Below are 25885 nucleotides of genomic sequence, written 5' to 3'. Positions count from 1 at the left end.
GTCTCCAGGCACCCCGAACAGCCGGAGTCCTGATGGTGACTTCTCTTGAGTAGCAACAGGATCGATTCTCCGTTTGTTTTCCTTAAAGCAAAGCAAAGGAAAAAGCAAACCCCTTCACTCCGGGGTTGCTGTGGAGACCTCTGTGGCAGGAGCTCAGAGCCCAGCTCCCTTTGCTACAGATAGGACCCCCGGCACAAACCGGGAGCGGGGGCAGCCCACACCGGAGCGTCCGCTGAAGCAGCAGCGACCCACGGGCCACGTCCAGCGTGCTGCTCAGCACCACGTCTCCACGCCTGACGGCTCCCCGTGGGCTGCCGGTTCCGGGGAAAACCACTGCGGGGCCTCTAGGAGGCGGGGCCTGCCCCCGCCAGCCAGCCTCCATCATCCCGGTTCCGCCATCCCGGTTCGGTGCCTCCAATCGGTTCGGCCGCCGCAGTCCCGCCCCGGGGGAGAGGCCGCGGGTGTCCTGCCCGCCCACGTGACGGCGCTGACCAATCCCCACCGCCCCCCCCGCCCGTCCTGTCCCGGCAGCCCGCGCGCGGTGCGGCGGTGGCTCTGTCGGTAAAATGGCGGCCGTGAGTCTGAGGCTCGGAGATCTGGTGTGGTGAGTGGCGGCCTAGCCCGGGCGGCGGCGGGGAGCAGGGGCAGGCGGGTGGCGGTGTTGGGCGGCGGCGGGGCAGACCGCTGGCGGCGCTTGGGGGAGCCAGGCTGAGGCTTCGCCTGTCGGAGCGAAGGTGCGGGCGGGGCGGCAGCGGGGCTGTGCCCGGCCCGACAGAGCGCGATGCAAACCGGGCAAGGCCCCGGTAGCCGTGGAGAGTCTGAGGTGCGGGTGGGGAGCGGCTTGGCGGAGCGAGCAGCGGTTCTGGCAGGCGCTGTCCCTCGGGGGCGGTGTGAAGAATGGCGGCGGTAGGAGGCTGCCTGGGCCCGGGGCTGGAGCGGGCCTAGGGGAGGCGAGCTCGGTTCTTAGCCGGGCCGGCACCGGAGATTAACGGGAGGCGGCGCTTAACCTGTGTAAGATGGAGGGGGGATGTGTGTGTGTGTGTGTGTGTGTGTGTGTGTGTAAGGAGAGGGGGACAGAGGGGTGATCATTGCGGGGCGCGGTTGGAAATACGGCCTCTTCCCAAGGTAGGTGAGAACAGGGACATCAATGAGTTTGTAGTGGTTTAGGGAGAGCAGCAATCCCGTTTCTTGGCAGTGCTTTAATGAAGCAACGCAACAACCTGGGAAAGCCGCAGGTTCTTGCAGGTTGAAGCGCCCCTGTTGAAGCTCACAGAAGCCTTTTTCCCGAATCACGCGTTTTACGCTCAAATAGTCAGAGAGCTGTGGTTTTTGTGTGGCCTGGTCAGGAGAACTGAGGGGATTCCATGGAGCCCTGGAAGCACTGATTTTGAAGAGCATAGGCTCTACTCTACTTGACAGGCCAGGGTGTCCTGCTGGGGCTTGCAAGAAATAGCTAATCCCCAACAGCAAGTGCATGCATTTATATTTATATCCCAGATAAAAAGAAGCATGTTCTCCAGGCTGTGACAACTGCAGTTTCTCATCCGAAAAATTGACAGTGCTGTGAAGTTTTCTATTTTATATAGCAAAGTAAGTAAAGATTGGTTCCTTCTAGCAATTTTTTTTTCTCAAACAAGCATTTCAGGAGTGGACTGCTCGCAGTGTTGAAATGCAGATTATCCTGCTTTAAATTCGTACGTGACAACTTGCACAGGTACTGACCCTAAAGCCATCTCAGAAGAATGGTAGCAAAAAGGCAGAAACATGCAGAAGGCTTTTATGAGTATCTTGACCAGTAAAAGAGTGGAAGCATCGAATATGAGATGTGGTCATGGTTACAGATTTTGGCAGTGTTCCTGCCTAACCATCACTGCCAAATCTGTGTAGCACTGCCAGCTCAGAAAGGGCTGCAGTGCTGCTTGCTGAGAGGCTTTGGTTCAGGAACTGGCAGGCTCCACAGGTTCTCTGTCAGTCTTTTGCAAAACAAGGACAGATAAGTTTGTGTGAGAGCACTGCAGCCGGAGTAAGTGACAAGGTTAAGATAATGATAGAGCTACCATGCTGAGGGTTAAGGCTAATGTATCTTCTTCCTTCGTGAAGAAATACTTTTGTGCAGTTTTTGTAATGGTAGTGCTTGCAAGTGTAGGACACAAACTATTCTGCCTTTCTTATGGCTCTTTTTTTCTTTAGCACATCTTACTGTGGTAGCAAGCATCTTAAAAACACAATAATGGAACACCTGTTGAGGGGATTCTGCCATTAAAGTTTTCCTGTGAGAACTTGTAAGAATCTCAGCTCTCTGAGCTGGAAGTCAGTGGCTCCCTTCTTTGCTCACTGGACCGTTCAGTCCAGGTGGATTTAAGTTACCAACCTGAACTTCAGTTTGATTGCCTGCATCCAGACTTTTTCAGGTTCCGTGTGAAGGAATATCCAGTTTTACAGGAGTAATAAGCACTGTAGCATAGCACTGTATCTTCCAGGCAGTAGTTATGCTGCTTCTGTTCTTTTCACTTAAATTCTGATAGTCCAGTGAGTTAATGCAGACTGTTTAGAGGCTTAGTGTAAGTGTAGGTATGTAACAATTACAAAGCTTGGGTGTCTTGCCTTTCACAGTAGGTTTTGACTGTAAATTGTAACTGTCTTAACAGGAAAAATATGATGCAATGTACAAAGACATGAGATAGTGAATTTTTCTCTGTTTCTGGTGCATAATACTTTGTTTTTATTGCAGGGGGAAGCTGGGCCGGTATCCCCCATGGCCAGGAAAGGTGGGCTATGATTGTTGCTTTTTTAAAATTGTTGCTTTCTTAGATTTTGGTTTTGGTTTTGCTTTTGCTTTTTTTTTCTGTGCAGAGAAAGCTTTGCCTGAAAGTATTTCAGTTATGGATCTAATGCTGGTTTTGTTTGTTTGTTGTTGTTATGTGTGCTTTTTTTTAATGGCTTTTGTTGTTTTGGGTTTTTTTTAAAGTATATGGCCCCCAAATCTGAACTCTGAACCTGTTTAGGGCTTTATTTGATCCAGAAGCTCAGCCTGTCACTAACAGCTGTTAGTTCAAACGGAATGAAAAGCAACAGAGAGCAGTTCATCCAGCTCTGGAACTGATTTGTTTCCCAGATTTAGTTATTTAATCCCTGTAATTTTCTGCAAAACAGGTTTTTTTTCTTCCCATTGGTTAACTGGTTAAATGCACTGTGTTAAATAATAGAAATTAAGAGTGGCTTCTGAAGATACTGTGTTAGAGCTATGTTTTTTGAGTAATGAATGTAGGGAATATTTCTGGTTTGCATGGGGCTTTTTTCTGATGAAAGGAAAGATTTTATTTTTTTTTTTAAAAGACAAACTATATGTGTAATATTTTATTATTCCTGCTTCTCTGAAAGAACTTTGTTTTCCTTTTTGGTATAGGAATGAGCATTGCTGACAGCAATGTGGCAGGGAGAAGGGTTGTCAATATGACTGACAACCACAAACATTTGGTTATTGGATCAAGTTAAGTCCAGGCTCCCTGCAGTCTTTCAGGTGCCACCTGTGTAACAGAATGACAGCTTTTCTTTTAACTAATATTTTAAACCTTATAAGCAATCTGTTTGGTGAATAAAGACAGCTTTAAATATACATTTTAAAAGATACCAAAGTGGAACAAGCATTTGCTAATGCCATATGGCTCTCTCAATTAATAATAATAATCATAATCATCATCATCGTCATCTTGCGTATTGGGGGTAGGGAGAAGAAAACTGCATGAAGAATGCAGGGATGTGTCAGTGGAGTTTGGGTGACTTTTCACTTTCCTGCAGCATACCCATATCTAAGGAATTACATGGGTTACATACTTACTTGTAAGACATAACAGATTCAAGTTCTCATCCTCGTTGGGTTTAAAAAAAGCATAAGAAATAAATCTACAATAGTTGTAACACGTGACAACAGTTCACAGAGTAGATTTTCTTTATGTGCTTTTAACTTTCACTTCTGATCACCTTCAGATTGTTAATCCACCTAAAGATCTGAAGAAACCTCGTGGGAAGAAGTGCTTCTTTGTGAAGTTTTTTGGAACAGAAGATCAGTATGTACCTGCTTGTTTTCATCTGGTGACAATACTGTGCCATAAAATATGGATCTTTAGTGAAGAAACTTTTACAACACGGTGCAGTGTAGCTTTGAGTGTCTTTGATCTACAAACAATCATGTTAGGATCTTAGTTGCCACTGTGAAGGGAAGTTCTTGATTACTTGGGGAGTAGGTGTGACTTTGTTGGGTTTAGCACCTAACCATGCCTGAGAAAGGTACAGCTAAGAGCATTAATTTGTTTTTCTGCCAGAAAAAGAGAACAACTATATAGCTGCCATTTGTAAAAGAATATATTGTCATACTTTCTGACTTCTGGCTGTGCTTTGGGAAGACTTTTTACAGTACAGGAAAGCCAAAGCAGTTGTAGACTACCTTTTTGAAAGGCAGAATTTATTGATTCCAAACACTGATGCAAAATCATAGTTGTTTTAGATTTAGACAACTTACAAATTTGAAAAAAAAACTCAAAAAGAAGAGAACTTTGGTATTTCACAAAACTGAAAATTATTTTGCTAATTTTTCAGTTTTTCCCTTTATTTTCTGCTATTTTTCATTGTCATGCAATAAAGTAGAAAAATTACAAATATCTATGAAAGACCAGAAAACCCTTTATTTTTTTTTTTTTTTTTTTAAATAAAGGTAACAAGAAATGAGAGCATTTAGTGCATATTTCTTATGGAAATTATTTTGAATATTTGAAATATTTTTGCTCATTATTTAAAACCCAGTTTCTTTTGAGAACTGAGGTCTCAGCTTGATGGAGTAGAAGTGAACGCTGCAGACTATTAGGGACCTTTGTTGGACCTCTAGTGAGGTAAAGCAGGAAAAGGTTGATTTGGGAGCAGTTTTTTTGTGGAGGTGCTGTTGTTAAACATGGTTATTCGAACTAATTGAGTTCTGAAAGTTGAGGAGGTTGGCTGCTTCTATCCTGACTCTGTTTTCTCTATTCTTGTTTTTCACAATATTAAATCAAATATAGAGATGGTTTGTATTAAGACAAGTTTGTAAAAAGTGGTCAAATGTCTGGAGCACTGTAGCTGAGATTAGCAGCATGATTGCAGACGAAGAGTTCAGACCTGCAAAATAATCGGATTTCTTACACGAATCCAGAGCTCTGGCTGGGGACAATCCTGTCATCTGGCACAGTGAGGCAGTGTGGTTGTTGTCATGCCCCCCCCCCCCCCTCCCCTGTCTCCAGCTTGTGAAATGTAATCATTTCCTGCTAGACAGTTTTGATTTAGAGATTTGCTCACTTTGACTGGCATACCATACTTGAAAATTAAATAAATATTGGCCCCTTCATTCTTCTTTTCAAATGATTCTGGTAGGCTGGAGAGAAGCTTGTGTGCCTGTTCTGTCCTTGGAACCTTACAGAGTGTGTGGATTAGAACTCTGCTGTTCTAACCAGTGTGGGGCTTGAAAAAATCCTTATCTTTGAGCTATAAGAGAAAAATCCCTTTACTTGTTTTCTGCAAGTAAACTGAAGTGTTTTGCAAATACTTTTTTTTTTGAGGTGTGTGTAAACAGTAAGAGAAAATAAGTAACTGATGTGACTGCCCTAGATACTGAACAGCATGAGGAATAGGAGGTCACAAAGCTCTGTCAGTGACTGTAGTCCATGTGTGAGTGCACTGACTCACACTGATACTCTATTGCATGTTGCTTCTGTTTTGAAGGTTGTATGCTGATGCTACTCTACTGCTGATCCATTTTTACTACTCTTCTTTTCTTTACTCTGTCAGTGTTTAGCAGCTTAGAGTCTGGATATAAAATACTTGCCAGTTGTGTGCTAGTTGCTGAGTGGATTCCCTCTCACAAGCTTTAGAGGATGGTTACCAGTCAGTTTGTTGGTGGGTGGGCAATCTCAGATTTGATATTTCTTCTGAGGATCTCCAAAAGACTGCTGTGGCCAGGAACTCCACCATTTCAGGCTACTAAAAAATTGTTTCCTCACGACTTACGTGGCTCCAGTTTGCCCTACCAAAGATTAAGGAGAAAGCTGCTTAGAAGTAAGAACTGGCATGTGTGCATCTAAGCAGAGAGAACAGATGAATAAGAACATTCTGTTGAGTTTGGAAGTGGTTTTGGTGTAGTGTACAGATAGGTTTTGTTTGTTTGTGTAATCCTGGATAGCTTAGGATACAGGACACAAGAAAACACATTTTTCTTGTGAATTGAATACTAATATTGGCCCCGTGTGATGCTGCAGGGACTAAGGAAGTACATTAACTGAAGGCTGTAAGTGGTTTTGGCCAAAGATGTGCAAGTGAGAACATAAGTGCATTCAGGCTGTTCTTCAAGATCTGGCTTTTGGGGAAGTTTCTACTGAGCTCTGTGCTCTTTATGTTTATTCTGTTGGAGCTGGTAGCTTCTGTCACTTTGAAAGTAATAGGTTTTCTGCAAGTTAAGGATTTTCTACCCATGGAAGAAGAATTTGCTTATTTGTTTATAAACTGTGAAGTACCCCTATAGTTTACAGCAGTGAAAGCCACCTTGATGTTCATAGTGGTGATATAATGTCTGTGTCCTATTTGAAATTGTTCCCTTAGTTGTGCTACACACATTTATATAATGTCTCTTATTAACTTGTTCTTGATTGATAAGGCAGTTGATAAGGTGATTTTTCCAGTTAGCTTAGCAGTTCTTTTTCTGAGTGTCTCTTCTCTGAGTCACATTAAAAGGCATCTTAATCTTAAATGGAGAAGAGTTGATGTTTCCTTCTGATAGACCTGACAGGCATGTTAAGAGCATCCAATTATGGGACTGTGAACAACCATTCTAAGTCTTTCTAAACAGAAGTGGAACTTTGACCTCTTATCTGTGTTTCTAGCTGTGCTTTTCAGATAGTTTTTAAGATGCCCTTTTATTTCACAGGCTACAGTCTTGTCCTCGAAAAGCTCTGTAGATCATTCCAGTAGTCAAGTTCTGCAGTGTAAGAACTTGCATATTGCTATATATGTGCATTTATTGCTTTTAGTAGTTAGAATTAATAGACTGGCAAGCCCATAGCCTACAAGTCATTCTTGGTTTCCTTCATCCAGTTCAAAATAGTCTTATATTTTGTGGTCTGCTTGGGAATATTTTGACATTGTCAGAACTAAAATAACAGTTGCCTTGAAGGTATCATTCTACTCTGTTTTGTAGAAGTACTTAGGAGAGTCCTGGAGTGATCTGGGGTATGTGTACAAACATATTTCACCTCCCAGCCCACCCCCTTCTCCCCCCTGGATATTCTGTAACAGCCAAATGGTCTTCCAAGTTTATCCAAGTCTTAAGAAGCTGGGGCAGTCCTTTCTTACTCAGCACCTTTTTGAAGCATTGTCACAATTAAAGTCTCACTAAACGTGGTAGAGTCAAGGGGCACTTCCTGACTTGATATAATAAGGAAAAAATTGGAGGAAGCTTGCAGTCCAAGATAAGTATAATAATCTGCAGCCTGTTTCCATCAGGCACAGTGATTTTAGAGCAGCACTCGTTGCCTCCCCTGCCTCCACATCCTGTTGGGGTGCAAACATGTACCCTCCTTCTCTGCCTCTGTTCTCCCTGGTTTTTAAGGAGAGAGAAACTTAGGAATGTAGTCCATCTAAAATGTTTTTTCAGGTCCTGACATCAGATAACACTTGCTTAAAGTTTGCCAGGTGTTGGACTGGGTACACTGGCAATTTGAGGAGGCAGAGGGTGCAGGCTGAGCTGGGGGAGAGCCAGCTTGCATGGCTGGTGTTTCTCAGGTGGATTATCCCATGCAGAGCTCTCTGCTGCTGCAGACAGACTGTTGTGTAGCAGAGCCAGCTGGAATGTTGTTGGTCGGTTCTGCAGAGTGCCATAGCTGAAAATTACTACAGTCAAAACTTTTTCACCTCTTACTGATATCTTTGGTTGTGTAAGTGCATTGCAAATTTTTTTTATTGCACAAATTTGAAAAATCTAATATTTAAAATTTCTTTCAGTGTTGCCCTGTGGCTTGTTTTCTTGCTAAGTATCCCTTTCTTTTATCAGCATGGATGTGTAATTAAATTTAGTGTTGTAATTGTTTGTATTTTTTGTCCCTTAAGAGCTTTACACAGTGAATTCCAAATCTCAGCCATTTGGTTTATTTATTTACTTTTTTTTTAACTGGTGAAAATTGGGGCATTCCCTTTAAAAATCAGGAAACCTATCTTGATTTCTCTGTGTGCTTACACATGCTGGGCTCATAAAGCAATTTTCTTTTGGCTTCCAATTTGGTTGTGCTGCCATTAATGTGGACATCTCAACTACTACAATGTAAAACTTAGTAGTTTTATGAAGTTTCTCCCATACCGTGAAGAGAGGACAAGAAAGATCCAGCAAAGCATTATCATTGTTGTTATTATTATTAACTATTTTCACCTTAATGTTCAGTTATCACATGATACTTAGAGTGTCTGAAAAGGCAGCTATTAAACCTGCTTACAGGAGCTATACCACACTAGAGAATATTAAAACCCTCTAATCATGGCTAGTCAGTGTTCATAATACAGAGATGTTTTGGAACTAGAGAAAATCAGTTTGGCTGTTTTTTACTGTGTGCTAAGAAGGCACTTTTGGCTATCCTGGCTCATTAAAAGCTTTTCTAAAACTTTTCACAGGCCTGTATGCAGTAGGATAGAAAGAGCTTTGTAACAGTGTGGCTGGGCTTGAATTTTGTGAGAGAGACAGGTAGTCAGCAGCAATGTTAACAGCAGAGGTTTTCCCCCGAGCTGCAGTTAAGGAATGGTAGAAGAATTTGTCAACCTGATGGGGAGTGGAGTTGTCACCCTGTACTTGACCAGTTAACCGTTTGGTAAACAGCAAGAAGTCCTCTTTAACATCAGTGGAAGCCATTGGAGCTTGTTCATAGAACTGCAGGCAGGTGAATACTCTGCTACTGTACCAGTTTATCTTAAAACAGCAACAGTGAAGAAAACTGTTCTTTTTCCTCAAAAGTGAAAATAATGTCTCTGTGCAGAATATTGAGGTACATCAGAAATGTGTTTTACCAGTCAGCTGTTGTTTGTGCGTGCTGTATATGTGGTCAAGTCTATTGTGAGATACAAAATTTTGGGGTTTTTTTCTCCAGTTTTTCCTGACTTACATGTGCAGTGTATACTTGAACAAGGGACTGATGGCTAAGAACTGTTATGTGGCCTCTGCTTTCAGAAACCTCTGGAGCAGATTCATGTTATTGGCTACATTTTGTGGAGATGTGATTGTGGGTGTTCCTCTTGGTGATACAAGAGCAGTCACTGCCTTCATTCTAAACAAATACCTATGTGCACATCCAGAAACTGTCTTGCTGGTGGAGAACATGGATTAACAGAGTGAAGCACTGCTAGCAGGAGAGGGTATGAAACTTGAGAGAGAAACCAAGCAGAAGCACAGGTGGAAAGTTCTGAGTGGATGCAGAAATGGCAACCCTTCAGGTTGCAGAAAGCAAGGGAGTTTGGGCTGCTGTCTGCAGTTACTCTTGGGAAAAAAAATATATCTGTGTCTTGGTAAAAGTGGGATGGTTGAGAAAGTTGCTGTTTGGAAAAAAACTTTTTTTTAATTGTGCTTTGGTTTTAGTGCTTGGATCAAAGTGGAACAGCTGAAGCCTTATCACCCTCACAAAGAGGAAATGATCAAAATTAACAAGGGTAAGCGCTTCCAGCAAGCTGTGGATGCTGTGGAAGAGTTTCTTAGAAAAAACAAAGGCAAGGACCAGGTGAGTGCATGTTTTCTACTGTGTGCATCAAAAAAAGTCTTGGCATGAATAATGGTCAGATGTGAAAGGATTTTCTTGCCTCTGGCAAGATGTGAAGGAGGTTCATTTTCATTCCTGCTTTTTTTTTTCTCATGTCCTCTCTTCTTCCCCATTGAGTCTTGATTGGTGGGGGAAAAAAAAAAAAAGTGTTGTAAAACTGATGGAGAAACTGAAGAGGCTAATTGAATTGCTTATGATGATTTGATAAATTAGTCCTAAGTCTTGGGCTGTAGAATGTGGTATCTACTAATCTTGTCTTTAGTGTATTGGAGGTGCCTATATGTTCATGCATTCCCAGCGAGTCTTCTGGTGGCCTGTTCTGTTGCTCACTTCCTTAAACCAGAGTGATTTTTCAGGAGAACTAAGCAGGAACTTCACTCACCGACTTCAGAGGGCTAACAACTATCTAGTTTTCAAGTTGCAGTGCTGCTGGTTTGCTTCACAGTAATCAGCACAGGGTCCTTCACATCCTTGGTTTTGCATGAAAGTCGTACCAGCTCTTCTCTTCTTTCCTTACCATCTTCTATTCTGTAATCTCTCAGGCCTCTTCCCATAACTCCAGTGAAGAGAAGAATCGCCGTAATTCCAGTGAAGAAAGAGGCAAGCAATCTGCTGGTGAAGAGAAACGCAAAACCAGTTTGTCTGAAGGGAAGTTGAAGAAGGGCACTGGGGAAGGCAAAAAGAGGGTCTCTTCTGTATCGTCAGAGAGAGGATCAAAATCACCTTTGAAAAGAGCCCAGGATCAGAGCCCCCGAAAGCGGGGGCGTCCGCCAAAGGATGAGAAGGTTTGTGTTGTGCATGTCTGCCAGTGCCCTGTGGACTTTGCAGACGGACTCTAGGGTTGACTGGCACCTTAACTAACAGGCCAGCAGGAAGAGGCAGTTCAGTATCAGTTGTTTTTTTTAAAGCTGTTCCACCTCTAGACCATTTGGCTTCCTGATGCTTCTGGCAAGCTTATGGGTGATTCTTCTTGTAATTTTTACCAATTAGTTGTTCTGAGTGGCTCTATTCATTATCTTTGAGAGGACTTTGAAATCTGTATCATGAGGCTTCACCTTTCATCTTGCCATCTCTCAAGTTCAGTTTGTGTGGGAAGGTTTAGTGAAGAGATGTGGGTCTTAATCAGATTCCTGACTTCTCCCATCTCATCTACCTTGTGTGAGTCAGTGATTAGTAATTACTCAGCTTCACCCTCAGTACTTAAAGAGGATGGGGTATGCTTAACGGGTAGGTCTTAAAGAAGAATCTCTATAGCCTGGGGAATGTACCAGAAGAATTAATTGTACTAATTTCAACTTCTGTGCTATAGGATATATTTCCATCCTCCATTATAAAGGTCCAGCCTAGGAGCATTTTTATTTTATCCTCATTACTTTGCTGTTAGTCTGGATATTGTGGCAGCAGTGATAGCCACCAATACTTTGTTTTCCCTCATCCAGAGTTCCAGCCTTTTTATTTATTGTGGAACTCACTCTTGTGGTCCAGATCTTCCTTTTCCAAATGGATAATTATTTCAGTGGATTGTTACAATGCACATGCTCCACCGGAGACTACACCTGAAGACCATGGGGAGACTTCAGCTGATGCACCATGCAGTGGCCTGCTTGCTCACCTTTGCTTCAGAGGGATGAAGTTATGCTGGGCTTCACAGTCTTTGCTTTCAGTGCTCTTCAGAATGCAAGTCAAGATGGTAGTCTCTGATCTCCAGAATTCTGAATGGATTGGCCTTCGCTGGTTGAACAGCAAACTCTCTCTTGATGCAGTAAAATGTGGAGGAAACACTAGCTGTGGTTTTTTTTAGAGGCAGCTTCTGCTAAATCAGGCTATACAATAGAGCTCTCCAGTTTCTCCTTTTGGGGGGGGAGTTGCAGGAGAGGAGGAGGAATAAATATATATTTGGAATCTCCTTATAATTACAGAACTTGTCACTTGACTGATACAAGAAAACATTTTACTGGCAACATAGTTTCACATTTCAAAGTGTCTTGCTATAATCTTGTTCTATCTTCACATATTTCTATTAAAATAAGCCACAGGGCTTTTTTTTCCACTTGGAAAATGCTTTTGAGCATTGTCTTTGAGCTGGATTCATTCTAAAATGGATCAAAGCTAAAAGGTGGGAGAATTCTGATTGTGCAGACGAATTGTATGCTTAGGTTTTACTGTATTATCAACCTTGGGGCATCAGAGTTCTTTGGGTGAATTAATTGTGGTAGTAGAAATTATTTTGATGGCAAATTGCAAGTGCAGTGGTTTTAAACATCTTACCACAAAGAGGTGGCCATCTGTGTGATAAGTGTCTGGCAACAGACCATGAAAATAAGCAGGCTAATACAGGAAAGTAGCCTTATGGCTTCTGGGAAGGTAATGTACTGACAATTAAAGAAACTGTCAGAAAAATATAACAGTATTGCCTTATTACTGTTTTCAACCTGTGAAACAATTTCAAAATCTTGTCCTCTTCTTGCCTGGTTCTCATAATCTCCCCTGTACTTTTAGCCCTGTGATAGAAGACAGTTGTGTCTCTATCCTGATTTACTGCAGTGTTGAGATTTGGTTTTTTTGCCACGTCACAGCTGAAATTCTGGCTATCCAAGTAATAAGGATGCACCAAAATCAAGGATCTGAGGTGTGCTCCATCTAGAAATGCTCTGTAGGCATACATAAGCATTCAAATACTCTCATTCTGAGGCTTATATGAATAGTTTCAGAGGACCAACATGACTTCATAGGTATCAAAACTGGTTTCATCCATGCTTTACCAGTTGAAACAGCAGCGTGGTCTGTGCAGGTCTCTCTAGACCAAATGACACTTCAGTGTTGGAGACTTCAAGTTGTCCCTGCTAATCTTGGTTACCTTCAGGAGTCTTGTTTTTAACCTTTTTTGCAAACAGTGCCCTTCTCTTGTGGTTCTGTGTGGACACTAAGGTGTATTGTGCACTTCTAAAATCCCTTCCTGAGGGGATATAATGTGATTCCATTTCTGAATCTTCATTTCAGGATAATGAAACAGAAAAGCTCTGCACATTCTTTTTCTATAGCATAGAGACCTATAAGTCTTTAGCATATCTATGATCTATAGCATAAAGACTTTTGTTAACCTATATATCTTGAGGAAATAAGAGAGATAAAGTATAATCTGCTCAACAGTAAAAAACTTGACCTTTAAGTGTTGTTATTACCATGACATTACAAATCACAGCCTGTTGAGAGAATGGGGCAGTCTGCATATTTGTTTCTGTCTCATGGATTCTTTAGACTTGCACAGATGTCACTATTAGCCTCATGCTTTGAAGTTTCTCATGTTAACTGGTAGGCTAATTGTTTTATGACAATGGAGGATGAGAAGAGTTCAGACCTCTGACTGTGGTGATGTTCTTCACCTATTTATTTAGTGTTTTGCATCCATCAGAGGAAAATGCTGGATCAAGTGTGTTTGCTTCTCTGCTCATTGCATCATTACAGAAGTGTGATAATTTCTCTAACATGTGAAGTTTGGATTCTCCAGAAGCCATAACTGTTGTTGAATTCCTTCATGTGTTCTTCACCTCAATTGTGTTGATAATGGTGCTGTGTGTTTCAGTATGAACTCTCCATGGAAAGGCATGTGAAATGGAAGACATTCGTAGTGCTTTTCAAAACTGTGTCTGTGCTCATATGATCAACGTGCTGTGGCCAGCCACTGAGCCAGGCTGTAAGCTCTCTCTGATCCTCCTGTTTCCTCAGGACCTTACAATTCCAGAGTCCAGTACAGTGAAGAGGGTGATGGCTGGAACAGTGGCTGGATTTAAGTGGCCCCCAAGCGTCAGCGAGGTGAGAAACTTTACAACGTACACAGCCTAGGAACTGAGCTTGTGGAAGCAAATGTAGAACCTTTTGTCTGGGGTGTAAAGTAGTGAGATCTTCCTCCTGTAGGAACAAAGTAAGACACTGTTGTTTGTCTTTCTGGAGCATAACAAAACTAGACAATATCCTGGGAAGTTCAGAACTGTGCTGGGGAGTGAGATTTCAGTTTCTGTGGAACTGTTTGAAGATTCACACTTTACTTGCTGCACTTGTTTTTGCACTACTTGTTTCAAAAGTTATTTCTGGGACCAGCTTCCCACAACAGGAGATTTCTCCTTTTCTGTTTACTGTTGTATGACATGGTTTCATTTGGCTTAGCTCATAAGCAGCTTTTGGAAACCTTTAATTTTTGTGCATAAATAAACAAGTGGTCAGTAAAGCAGAGTAAGAGCAGAATGATGCTCAGTGGGGAGGTCAGATACCTGGGCTTACAGTCCTTGTTAATATAATTTCCAGCCAGTTCCCAGAAGTTCTAAGGAGCTCCTTGGACACTGGAAAGTTAGTGGTTTTATTCCCGTGGGAGGAGGAAGAAGCAGGATACAAGATCTCTTCCTCCCACGTCAATCTTGGTGATTGGTTTTCTTATAGATGCCCAAAAATGAGAAATTGCTATGGTTTTGAGAATGAAGTACAATGTAAATTGCTGGATTGCAACAGCCTGTTTGATACAGCTGATACATTTCATATTATCCACCTCAATCTATTGTTCTGGTGCAGACAGGAGAAAAGGAAATTATGCTATGGTTGCTCAGTGACTGGGAATGTTTCTGAACTTGTACTTTCTCTCTTTGTAGCCTGTGAAGGACAGTGATCCACACTTCCATCACTTCCTACTGAGCCAGACAGAGAAGGTGAGGATTTGGCATTCAGGATCATCCTGCTGGTCTGTCCAGCTTGGCATCCTGCCCTTTGCTGGGACTAAGTACAAGGAATACACATTAAGAACTCCCAGATTCTCTTCTTTGGGGACCAGTGGCAATTAGGCTCTTGCATGCAATCTTGTAGTTCAATTGCTTCCTAATCTTAGGGTTTAGAATGATTTAGCACTGAGCACAGTGAAGTTTAATTAAAATATGTAGCACGAGGATTTCACAGATCTGTAGTAGTGAATCTGTAGATTGAATATTGAGGGGCAGAAAAGGTTCTTCTGTCCAAAAACCCTGTTGTTTGGTTGTCTGGTTGTCCTACAGTTCCTTCACCTGGAGGAGCTTGTCAATTAGCAGGAGAATTTTCAGGATCAGAAGAGCTGTATGTAAAATATGACCAATTTGTCTTCCGAGAGTCAGAAGCCTTGCAGGATTTTATCTTCAGCAGTGAACATCAGGAGGAAAAGGAAAGATCAGATTAAGTGAAAAGAGATTTATATCAGCTAAGATCTGGGCAGAACCAGAAGGATTAAGAGCTGCTAACTAGTTTCAATCTAGACAAGCTCACAATAAGCAGCATGGGAAGGAGCAGCCTTCACCTTAATGTTTGTTCAAAGCCAGATGCCTTCTCATTAACAAGAAGGTTTTCTTCCCCAGCTGCATTGACAAACTGAGCATAGGTATGAGGCAAGGTGCTCTATGGCAGGCCCCAGATAGCTTCGTGTTCTCCAGGCCAAATGTGAGAGTAGGGGTGCCCTGGAGCCTCTGGTGGAGCCTGTTGTGTCACCTACAGAAAGGAGCTTGCAGTACCTGTATCAGAAGACAGGCTGAACTGCTGGGGCAGGGTGGGAAAGGAAGAGCTTGGTATGTTGCAGTAGGTTTTGGGGTTTATTTTCTCTCACTGAGGGAAGTCAGAGTTTCCCTGCTTTGCATCTGGTGGTGGGTGGGTGAGTGAGCTGCCTGTTTCTATGGTCTTGTTTGCTCAGGGGAGCAAATCAGCACTGTCCTTCCCCTGAGTACTTTCTCTTCCCCACACAGCCAGCTGTCTGCTATCAAGCCATCACAAAGAAGCTGAAGGTTTGTGAAGAGGTAAGGTAGATCTTGGTTTTGATAGATTTTCCTCGTTGTCATGAGGACTTGCAGCTCTTCCAGAGCTGTGCACTCTACTTTTTTTTCCCCTCCCCTTCCCCCTCACCCCTCCCAGGAAACAGGATCCACCTCCATCCAGGCAGCAGACAGCACAGCAGTCAATGGCAGTATCACTCCTACAGACAAAAAGTAAGATCTCCAACACACTTCAGCCATTTCCCTTCCTTTTTCTCCTTCCCAGCTCATACATGCAGCCATTATCCAGCTTGTCACTAAGAATAAATAAACCTAACATTTCCCTCTAACTACAGATCTCCTCTGTCCTTGTGTGAAACTCTGGTTTGGTGGGCAGGGGGGAGGGAGACAGGCAGCTAAAAGCAAACAGGGCTGTACAGTAGAAGAATTCAGGATAAGGTCTGGCCTGGATACATTTGCAATTCAGAGCTCTTCTGTAGTTGCCCTTTTCCTGTAGGGCATCCTGCAGAACATATTTCTGAATGCCATATGAGGCAGAAAGATAAAAGATATCTTTCTCCAGTAGTGCCTGGCAGTTGACTGGGGTTGTTTAATCGCTCTCATGAGCATGTAGAAATCAAGAGGAAGAGGGAGGCATGTTCTCCCAGCACAAGAGCTTTGCTGTGTAGCACGTGAGCTTTCTGGTTTCTTCTTATGTCCCCCTCCTCCTTTCTCGGGTGAGAGAAGCCTGGCTGGAGCTTCCTGTTTCACTCTGTAACTTCCGCTCTGTTCAAATCGAGTTCAGGCCACAGCTTGCTGTTTGCTGTTGGGGTCGTTCTCATGGGATGTCAGTTCTCAACTGTACTCCAGGGCAACAAGAGTAACAATGAAGCTGTTCAGGTAAAAGAGTCTCTCAGGAAACTGTGGCTCAGGTGGGTTGGGAGAAAAAGACTGTCTCTTCTGTTTCAGAGGCTGGAAAAAAAGCAGGCCTTGTTTGGGCTGGTTAAGGAGCCTATAGCAGCTTGCACTGACCTGTCTAACTTGGTTTGCTCTGACAGAAAGCAGCATGACTAGCTAAGAGAGTGCAGGTGGCTTACAAAAGCCACAGTGTGTCCATACTGTAGCTAATTCTGAAGACATAACCGGGGGTTTGCCAGGCAGATGTTGTTGTGAAGTTACCTTAGATGTGTTACTGAGCATTTCAGAATCTCCTGCTAGAATGGTGGCTTTGGTCTGATGTATTAAGGGAGCCTTGCAAAGGAATTCCTGCTGCAGGATGGAACTTGTTAGTGCAGTGTTTTTCTTGAAGGAAAGGAGCAGAATTCTTGCCAGCTTTGAGGACAAGGGCTGTAGGACAGGAAGGCAGGTAGCTGCTAATTTCAGGCTGTGGTGTTGTTGCTTACTGTGACCTGTAACTGGTCTGTTATTCCTTTCTTTCTGTGTCTGTCCAAAATCACAGCTGCAGACAGGAACTAGGTTTTTGGTCTGTGCATGATGCTTAGCTTAGCCCTAGCTCAGCTTTATTAAAATAAAAAAATATAATGTATAATTCAGTGGCATAAGCAAGTCATTATATGTATGACTTTGTTTGAAAACCAGGAGACTAGTTAGAGAAGGACGTGCTGATCTCTGTTCCCTTCAATTTCAGTAAGGTGATGGCTGGCAATGAAAGCCACAGGAGCAGCAATTTTCATAAAACAAACAACCCCCCTGCAAACAAACCAAGAAAAAAACCCAGACCACCCAAACCGTTTATTATTTAGCTTTCCTTCTAAAGCAGGAAGTTCTGCAGAAAGATCAGGGATGCTTAGTAAACAAAATAAACAGCAGCTTGCTTTTAGAGCTCAGTATCTGCCCATTTGGAATAGGTGGCATAAAAATCCTCTTATTCTGCCTGTGGCCATGGTGGAACGTACTTGGTTTTGTCGTGATGTCAGGATATTTTTTGCTGTTGATGCTCCAGGGTTTGCCCTTCATCGTTTTGAAGACCTTGAGAGGCTGATAGCAATTGCTTTCTGTTGCACAAATGTTTATCTCTTCCCCTCAGGATAGGATTTCTGGGACTTGGCCTGATGGGAAGTGGCATTGTCTCCAACTTACTGAAGATGGGTCACACTGTCACGGTCTGGAACCGGACTGCTGAGAAGGTAGGCATGAACTTCAGGTACAGATGATACTGAATCTTTTCTAAACATGTAGTTACCACCTCTAGCTCAGGGAGGCCTGAGGGTGGATGCCAAAGAAACACAAGTATATGCTTGCCAACTTGTTCTGTTACTGTTTTCTAGGTGCTTGTTGGGTGCCACTATTGACTAGACAAAGCTGTAGTCTGTCCTGATATGGTCACTAATGTCAACAGTGGCCACACAATTGCCATTTTGTATGAAATGAGAGAGCTGCCAGAACAATTACAACTTTGTGTTGAAGAATGCAGGGTAAAAATGCCTCTGGTGATGTAAATAACCAGGTCATTTTGTCATGGACCTTGGCACAAAGGCCAAATGCTGGGGAGTTGATCCTAGGGATGGGATGGTAAGATGCACTGCTTGACCACAGCTTCGTTACACATTTGTTGTGCTGTTCACATTGTGGTAAAAAAGGTTCTGCTGAAAATCTGCTGTGTCATAAGACCACGATGGGGAGAGTTTTATAAGTGCATTCAAAGTGAAAATTTGCCTATTACACTTCTGTTCTAGCCAGTGGTATTCTTTGTAGTGGAGGAGGAAAAGCAGTTAACTGAGGTAGGTGTGGTACTCGGGTAATACTGAGGAAAGCAAAAAAGGTGCTGCAGTTCCTTTGTTGAAAGGGTTTAAGAGATATTTTTCTAGTAACTGCAAAACATGGGTGGTATGAGGAGATAGGGTAAGAAGGAGCAAGATTTTGAAGCAGTAGCCCACTGGAATGCATCTCAGCCTCAGCTGTGCCAAATTCCTGTTTCCTGTACAATAAAACCTTTTGCTACATCTGTTTAGCAGTTTTGTTTCCTCGTCTCTCCTCCCAAACCCGCAATGTTGAGTATCTTATCATTTCACCTGTGTTCTCATTTCCTGTGTGTTGCAAACTTTTTCACTTGGTGTTTCAGAAAAGTAGCAAAAGAGACGTGTGTGTGTTTGTGTGTGTGTTTGTGTGTGTGTGTTTGTGTGTGTGTGTTTGTGTGTGTGTGTTTGTGTGTGTGTGTTTGTGTGTGTGTGTTTGTGTGTGTGTGTTTGTGTGTGTGTGTTTGTGTGTGTGTGTTTGTGTGTGTGTGTTTGTGTGTGTGTGTTTGTGTGTGTGTGTTTGTGTGCAGACAAACCAGCAGAAGACAGCCCAGTTCTGAAGTAATTAATATTCTGACCCCTTTTTACTTTGGTTCATCAGCAGAGTTTGTCTCAGCAAGATGCTAGAGAATTCATTTACTCTGTATTTAATTTTTCTTATGTTTGGCTTTGTGACTTTTGCAGTGTGATTTGTTCATCCAGGAGGGGGCACGGCTGGGAAGAACCCCTGCTGAAGTTGTCTCCACCTGTGACATCACCTTTGCCTGTGTATCAGATCCAAAAGCAGCAAAGGATGTAAGGATTAGCTCTTATTTTTCCTCCAGCAGCTGGACAAGATACAGCTGCTGTGTTCCCGTTCCCATTCCTACTAACCCCACTTGCCTGCATCATTTTAGATGCTGGGCAGTGCCTCTGTGTGAAAATAAATGTCCAAACAAAAAAATTAAGTTTAAAAAGATAATCCCTGGGAGGGGAGGTGTTGGTATCCCCCTGCTCTCCTGCAGGATTGGGGTTTCTCTGCAGACACCCTATTGCTTTACCGCTATTCTCTTCCCCACAGCTGGTGCTGGGTCCGAGTGGAGTGTTGCAGGGCATTCGCCCCGGGAAGTGCTACGTGGACATGTCCACTGTGGATGCAGAGACAGTCACAGAGCTGGCCCAGGTAATCACACTGAACTTGTAACATCTGTGGTCAGCAGTGCTGCAGTTCTTGTGTCAGGTGGTAAGCTGTTGATAATAAAAGTTGTTCCTGAAGGTTTCGGGGCTTTTTTTAGCAGACACTCAAGTCCCGGGCAAATAAGACAAAATAAACTGTCACATCTTGACCAGCAAACAAAGTTGCATGAGATGTTCTCTGCTGCTAAAAGCAAAGCCTGTAGATTTGGCAGGGCTGTTAGCTGTCACCACTGCAAACAGCCAGACAGATTTTAATCTTTCAAGATGTATTTATAGCCAGATTGGTATTCTGTAGCAGATTGGAGGTGAAAGCACTGTCTGGATTAATAATAGTCTTTAAATTGATAAAATGCATAATCTGCTTGTTTTAAATGTTCTGTTTGGGGAAAAAGAATGCTTTCATGTTTCATTCTGTAGAAATGCTTTTACAGAGAGAGTTTCTCTAGAAGTGTTGTGATTATTTCTGATGTGATATCTTTGATTTCCTCTTTGCCATCTTGATTGCTGTCCTCTGCCCTGAGGGCAGCAGGTGTTGCATGAGGAAGGGGAGATAGATGATTTTGGTGAAGTTCTAAGTAGATGTACTGGTGATGCATTAATGTGTAGCATAAGTTTTGGGAACAGAGCCATACATATTAGTAAACATCTGGTTGCAGAGATCTGTCAGAGGCCTTTCCTCCTTGGGGAAATACCATAACAGTCAATCTACTGAGATTCCTACACCATATGTACAACTTCAGCATTCATTCCTTGGCCATTATGGGGTGCTGTGGCAAAAGCACCTCAGTTCAGCTTCTTAAAACATGCAGAGTATTGATGGGTGCAGGAAAGTGTTGCTCAAGTGTGAGGGCAACTTTTGGTCTCAGGTTGCCTTAGTGGGATGCAGCACATCATGGGTTTGTGTTTTCCTCTCGTTATATGTCTGAGCTGCTTGTTCTGCTTTAAAATTCTGTCCTCAGGGACAGGAATTCTCTGAACAACATTCCTGCTGTGCTGCATACTCAGCATCAGTGCCTGCTGCTCCTGCTAACCAGGTTTGCTCTTTTTCCAGGTGATAGTGTCCCGGGGTGGTCGCTTTTTGGAAGCACCAGTCTCGGGAAACCAGCAGTTATCTAATGATGGGATGCTTGTGATCCTGGCAGCTGGTGACAGGGGTTTATATGAGGACTGCAGTAGCTGTTTCCAAGCAATGGGGAAGACCTCTTTTTTCCTAGGTAACTGAAACACCAAGGCCTTGATAGCAGTCTCTTAGTCAGTGCAAAGGCTGAGAATTCCAGCAAGGAGATTGAGAGGCATGTGTGTCATCTGCTTCTTGTCTCCTTGGGCAGTATGGGAAACTGGCCTGCTCTTCTGGAACTTGATCAGTTCCAGAGCCTCCAGCCTAAGCTTTATTTTTTGAATACTGGCTCATTTTGGAGGATCTGTGATGCTAAATCACTTGTTATGATTTCTCCATTCCTTTGAGTGCTTTCAAAATGGGTGAGTTTTTAAAGTATTTCTGGGCAGGGGTGGGGGGAGAACTGTCAAGTGCTTGATATGGAAAACCTGGTAGTGTTAATCCTGTGTGGGAGGGGGAGGAAGGCTGCTGTATCTCTTCTGGAGGAATGCCCAGTGATATGTCTCACTCCCAGGTGAAGTAGGCAATGCAGCCAAGATGATGCTGATTGTGAACATGGTCCAAGGCAGCTTCATGGCAACAATAGCAGAAGGACTGACTTTGGCTCAAGTGACTGGCCAGTCCCAGCAGACCCTTCTGGATATCCTCAATCAGGGACAACTTGCCAGCATCTTCCTGGACCAGAAGTGCCAAAGTAAAGTTCTCTTACATTGTTTTATTGTAGGATATATGCCCCTCCCTAGCAACATTTCAGTTAATGGCAGAAGGGAGAAAATAACTGTCCTGTCTTCATCAGTGTGGGATTCTGGGTATTTTAAGCATTCTGGAGATGAAGAGCCAAGTTCCATTCCTTCCCTTTCATAGCCAGGGCTTCTGAGAATACACCCCAAGCTCTGCATTGTCTGCAGACTACTTAGGACTCCAGTTCACAGTGAGGATTTCATTGGGGCAGGGTAATAAGTGAAATGAAAGGCAAGCTGCTTAGAAATCTGAGCTCACTTTGTCAGTGAGCAGTAGTGACATTATCTGCTGTGACCACATGAAGATAGAGAGCAGAAGAACTAAAAGGGAAGTTTGGTGTTGAATTGCATGCCCTTGCAGTGTGGGCTTGATTTACTTTTGCCATGCTTACTTTTTGCATGCATTCCTCTCAACAGATATCTTGCAAGGAAACTTTAAACCAGATTTCTACTTAAAATACATACAGAAGGATCTTAGATTAGCTATTGCACTGGGCGATTCTGTCAACCACCCAACTCCCATGGCAGCTGCTGCCAATGAGGTAAGAGCTATTTGCTGTTCATGATACTCAGAATTTCTTCAATAGAGCCATTTGTCAACAAGAGACAAAAACCTAAGAGTTGCATCATCTCTAAGACAAAGAGTGACTGAAATATGTTTTCCCTAGGATGGGATTGGGTTTCTTGTGGTGGTAGAAGCTGTTAGAATGTCACAGGAGTAAACAGAAGTTGGCCTCAGTCAGACCTGGTGCATTGTGGTCTGCACTGCTCTAATAACTTGGTCAGCAAAGTAATTTTTCTGCTAAGCAAAAGCTTCAGACAAGAGCAGACACTGATCCTTTTCTAATTTCTCTTCTCTAGGTCTATAAACGAGCAAAAGCGTTGGACCAGTCAGACAACGACATGTCTGCAGTGTACAGGGCCTACATCCACTAGGCTGCACCATTCTTACTGTTAATACTATGATTATTGATTAATATTATTATGATACTGGGTTTTAACTCTGGACCAGTCCATCTCTGTCTCTCCATTTCCTTTTATACACAGACTTTGAGATCTGCCATGGAGGCAGCTGCTGCAGTGAGCCTTCCCCTGGTGGCAGAAGGGGGGGGAGGAGGGAGGCTCAGTTTGTTGCAGTCTAATTAGAGAAATCCATGCCATGCACTGACAGTCATGGAACAGAACAGTGGCGGCTTGTTCAGAAGCTCTGAGGCAACTCTGCCAGAAATCTGCTGCTTGGCTGCTTTTATTTTCCTCTTTGTATGCTTGTCCAAGATGCTGTTTCTAATGATCCTTTTTCTCTTTTGCTGTGAAATAATGTGCGTGTTGGACTCTCTGCATCAAGGGGACAGGTGACATACATCCCATCTACCTGTGAATAGCACTAAAATCCTTGGTCCCAAGTAAGGGGAGGAGCATTCCTGTTAATCGGCCACTGTTAGAGAACAAAGCACCTCCCATGGAGGAGAATGGCAGTTCCAGAAGGTAATGGGGTTGCATGCAAGACTGTCTTGATTCTGTTTTTTTTTAAACTTCCACCTCCCCAGCACCCTGATGGAGGAGTTCCTCGTACTGTTAAGAAGAGATTGCATCCATGTCTTCCCCTGTACAGACAACTATAGCTTAGGGAACACAAAAATCCTTGCTGAAAATGAGAGAATGCCAGTGTAAATTAGTCTCCTAAAAGGCTAATCACAGCTGCCCAGCCCACAGACAGCATTGGAGATCACCACATTTGCATAGGAACCTGCAAGAGGAACATAGTTTAAAAATGGGCCAGAGATATTTTATTTGGAGAAGGAACACACCTTAGAGTTGCTCCTGGTCTTAGCTTATGTGGGGGTGGTTTTTTTTTGGTTTTTTTTTTACCCTTGTAGTCTATAATTACAAAGGTGTCTGGAGTTGTAGTAGTGTCACAAGCAGAGTGATGAGTTTGTAAGGGGTGAGAGGAATGTTGGCAGAGCCAAGAGGTTGAGGATGCTGAGCTCTGGCCTTTGCATGGTCATTATATCTCTTAGCCTGTTTGCCCATCTTTAAAGGTGGGTGATGGTTACCTACCTCACAGGGATATTTTGTGTACTGATTAGTGATCTATATACATGTCAGGTTTTCCATACATGTTCTTAGTGTTGCTATTATGGGTACAACACTAGCACAGCATGAGACTTTTTCCTGTACCTGTGACTCTGCTTGTGGCCAGATACCAGAGACTGGTAATTAAACGAGGAGGCAAAGGCCACTGCTGAGCTTTAATCTAGAGATGTGGGACTTGAACTGCAGATGCCAAGGCTAGAAAGCAGAGATGCTGTCTGTGTTGATAGCAGACCAACCCAGAGTCCAAAGGATGCCTGTCTCTCTCAAAATGCACAGAATGTGGTTTGTGTGTTTTCCTTTCTTTTAAATTGTGCTCAGTATTAGCCTTTTAGGATGGTTCTTGCATTTTAGATTTGAGAGGTAGTAAAATGCCAGTAAGAAACTTCATTGGCCAAAATCACTTCTCAGTGGCACAATCTCCCTTGGGTTGGGATTCTAAAAGGAAAGAAAGCAAATTGAAATTATACCCTGTTCCTTTAAATCCACGGGTTTTGCCCTTTCCACTGTCTTATTTTTCTAGGAACTTAAGGGCTGTGTAGGGAGAGTTTCCTGTGGGTTAGGATTTCTTGCCAATCCTGCTTTGTGCAACACGTGCATTTGGTTCAGAGGCACCTTATTAAGAAACAGAGAAAGTATCAGATACCAATTATGGATCATGACATCTGACATCCAGTGCTGTAGATGTTACTTTGTTGGATATTTCACTTCCTGCAATCACTATTTATGGGCTAATCTTGTGTTCTGCATTATGTCCTGTGGTGAACATCTCCCAGCAACAGATCTGTTGGACATCACATTGCCTGTTTGTCAGTGATATGTGTGAACAACACGAGTAACACATATGTATTTCTTTGGCAGTGCAACTGTCAGCCTGCATGTAGATATTCATATTAAAGACACATGTAACTACCCATAACCAGCCATTAGCCTGCTTTTGACACACTTGTGTTTCCCCCATCCAGAAGGATTCAGCTCTTAGTATCAGAAGTATTTGGTTCAACATCCCACGGTTAAGAAATCCCTTAGATGAATTGTGTATTGAGGGCATCAGGGGGAAATTTTGTATTTTGGGGTCAGGAGATAATACCACAGGTTTTACAGTGCAAGGAATTTTTTGGGAGGAAGAGGGGGAGGTATTGTCTGTCTCGCCTCCAGTTGGGAGTGGAACTGTGCTGAGCCAGTGCAGCAACATTCCCAGCCTGTCCCTGCAGAGCTCTGCTGGTGAAGTTAAATGGGTGTGAGCAGAGGAAATGGAGGATCTCCCTCTTTTTGTCTTTGTGGTGCCTCTGGATAGAGTGAGAATACTTGAAAGGAGCTCTCAAGTCCCCTGAAGGGTTTGTCAGTGGTAGTTCAAAGAACCATATTTGTGAGTGGGTGAGCCACTCCTTGGGCACCTCACTGCTTCAGGTTTTGTTTTCCAGAAATACTGTAGTTGTCAAATATGGAGATGGTTGTTTCTGTGGGAGTGCCAGGTGCAGCTGAACACTCATTTATCCTGGGAAGGTCTGGCTGCAGCCTCTGGAGAGGGAGGGGGATGCAGGGAGGCCCAGCCAGCTGTAACCATAGGCAGGCCAGGGGGGAGGAGGAGACTTGAGAGCTCTGAGATGGATGTGAAATGTGGCAGAGGGATGGAAATGGTGAAAATTGGACTGCTGCAGGTGCTGTTTGGGATTGCCTCGTGCTGATCTCACTCGGATTCTTGTATTTATGTCTGTAGCCTCTGAACATGGATCTTAATCTGTTCCTAGGCCTGAGATTTGGGGGAGGGGAGGGGGGGGAAGCTGTGGATTGAGAGATGCTCTAATAAAACTGGCTAGTCAATGTTGTCTTAATATTGTTGACAATTCTGTAAAGTTTCTTTTTATGAGAATTTCTGTTTTAGCGATTTGCTTTTTGTTTTGGTTTTTTTTTTTGACTCCCTCCTTTTCAAAGAGAAAATGTGACACTTGTGAAAAGCTTGTAAGAAAAGCAGTTTCATTTTTCCTCAATGATAGATCTTATAGTTAATTAAGGTTGTGAATTTTTATTTTTTGCCTTGTTTTTAATTAACGTTTGTCATTCAGAATAGGATGTGTGAAAATGTTTAAATGGCAAAACAAAGTTTTTTTTTTTTTGTGCAATTAACAAAAGCTACTGGCAAAAAGAATAAAACCTTTCTTGGTAACACAATGTGCTTGTAGCAGTTTCTAAAGCTGATTGAACCTCATTGAAAGTACTTATGTTCCTCAAAACAGTTAAATATCAGCGTAGCTGGAAAACAGCAGCATCCTGAGAGCCTTCTGGTCATCACAGAAACCTGATCTTGTCAGGGAAGCTCTACAAAGGATGAATTTGGATAAATTGCAGCTTCCCCAGGCTGGTGTTGCTTGAGTGCTGGGGATCTGGTGTCCCAGTTGCTCTGTCTGGAGCATCCTCCATGGAGCATGGAGCATCC

At 43.1% G+C, this 25885-nt stretch overlaps 1 protein-coding gene across 4 annotated transcripts; it reads left to right on the top strand.

The window, feature by feature from the left end:
* The first annotated feature begins 477 nt into the window (after positions 1–477).
* Positions 478–25620, top strand: GLYR1 (glyoxylate reductase 1 homolog). 4 transcript variants are annotated; one of them, XM_071761192.1, is made up of 17 exons: positions 501–604; positions 1498–1590; positions 2732–2768; positions 3988–4067; positions 9635–9773; positions 10355–10597; positions 13539–13625; positions 14453–14509; positions 15563–15613; positions 15729–15802; positions 17616–17715; positions 19009–19119; positions 19385–19486; positions 20552–20714; positions 21132–21311; positions 21775–21899; positions 22219–25620. In XM_071761192.1, exons 5-17 carry the CDS (start codon positions 9687–9689, stop codon positions 22291–22293), a joined length of 1455 nt encoding a protein of 484 aa, XP_071617293.1. In that variant the 5' UTR covers positions 501–604; positions 1498–1590; positions 2732–2768; positions 3988–4067; positions 9635–9686; the 3' UTR covers positions 22294–25620. The 4 variants fall into 4 exon arrangements, with proteins under 4 accessions (XP_071617291.1, XP_071617292.1, XP_071617294.1 ...); XM_071761190.1 differs by lacking the exon at positions 1498–1590 and having other exon boundaries at positions 478–604; XM_071761191.1 differs by lacking the exon at positions 1498–1590 and having other exon boundaries at positions 478–604; positions 19009–19121; positions 19390–19486.
* The last annotated feature ends 265 nt before the right edge of the window (positions 25621–25885 follow it).

Source organism: Heliangelus exortis, chromosome 17, assembly GCF_036169615.1.
Source record: "Heliangelus exortis chromosome 17, bHelExo1.hap1, whole genome shotgun sequence".
NCBI lineage: Eukaryota > Metazoa > Chordata > Aves > Apodiformes > Trochilidae > Heliangelus > Heliangelus exortis.
Note: the sequence above shows the minus strand (reverse complement) of the source record. Positions and strands in the feature narration are given on the sequence as shown.

What these genes read in the sequence shown, in the direction of transcription:
- GLYR1 (XM_071761190.1), top strand. Translation starts at nt 567, where the DNA reads ATGGCGGCCGTGAGTCTGAGGCTCGGAGATCTGGTGTG. An exon ending in ATCCCCCATGGCCAGGAAAG is followed by an intron (nt 2,769 to 3,987) that starts GTGGGCTATGAT and finishes GATCACCTTCAG; the next exon opens with ATTGTTAATCCACCTAAAGA. An exon ending in GTCCGCCAAAGGATGAGAAG is followed by an intron (nt 10,598 to 13,538) that starts GTTTGTGTTGTG and finishes CTGTTTCCTCAG; the next exon opens with GACCTTACAATTCCAGAGTC.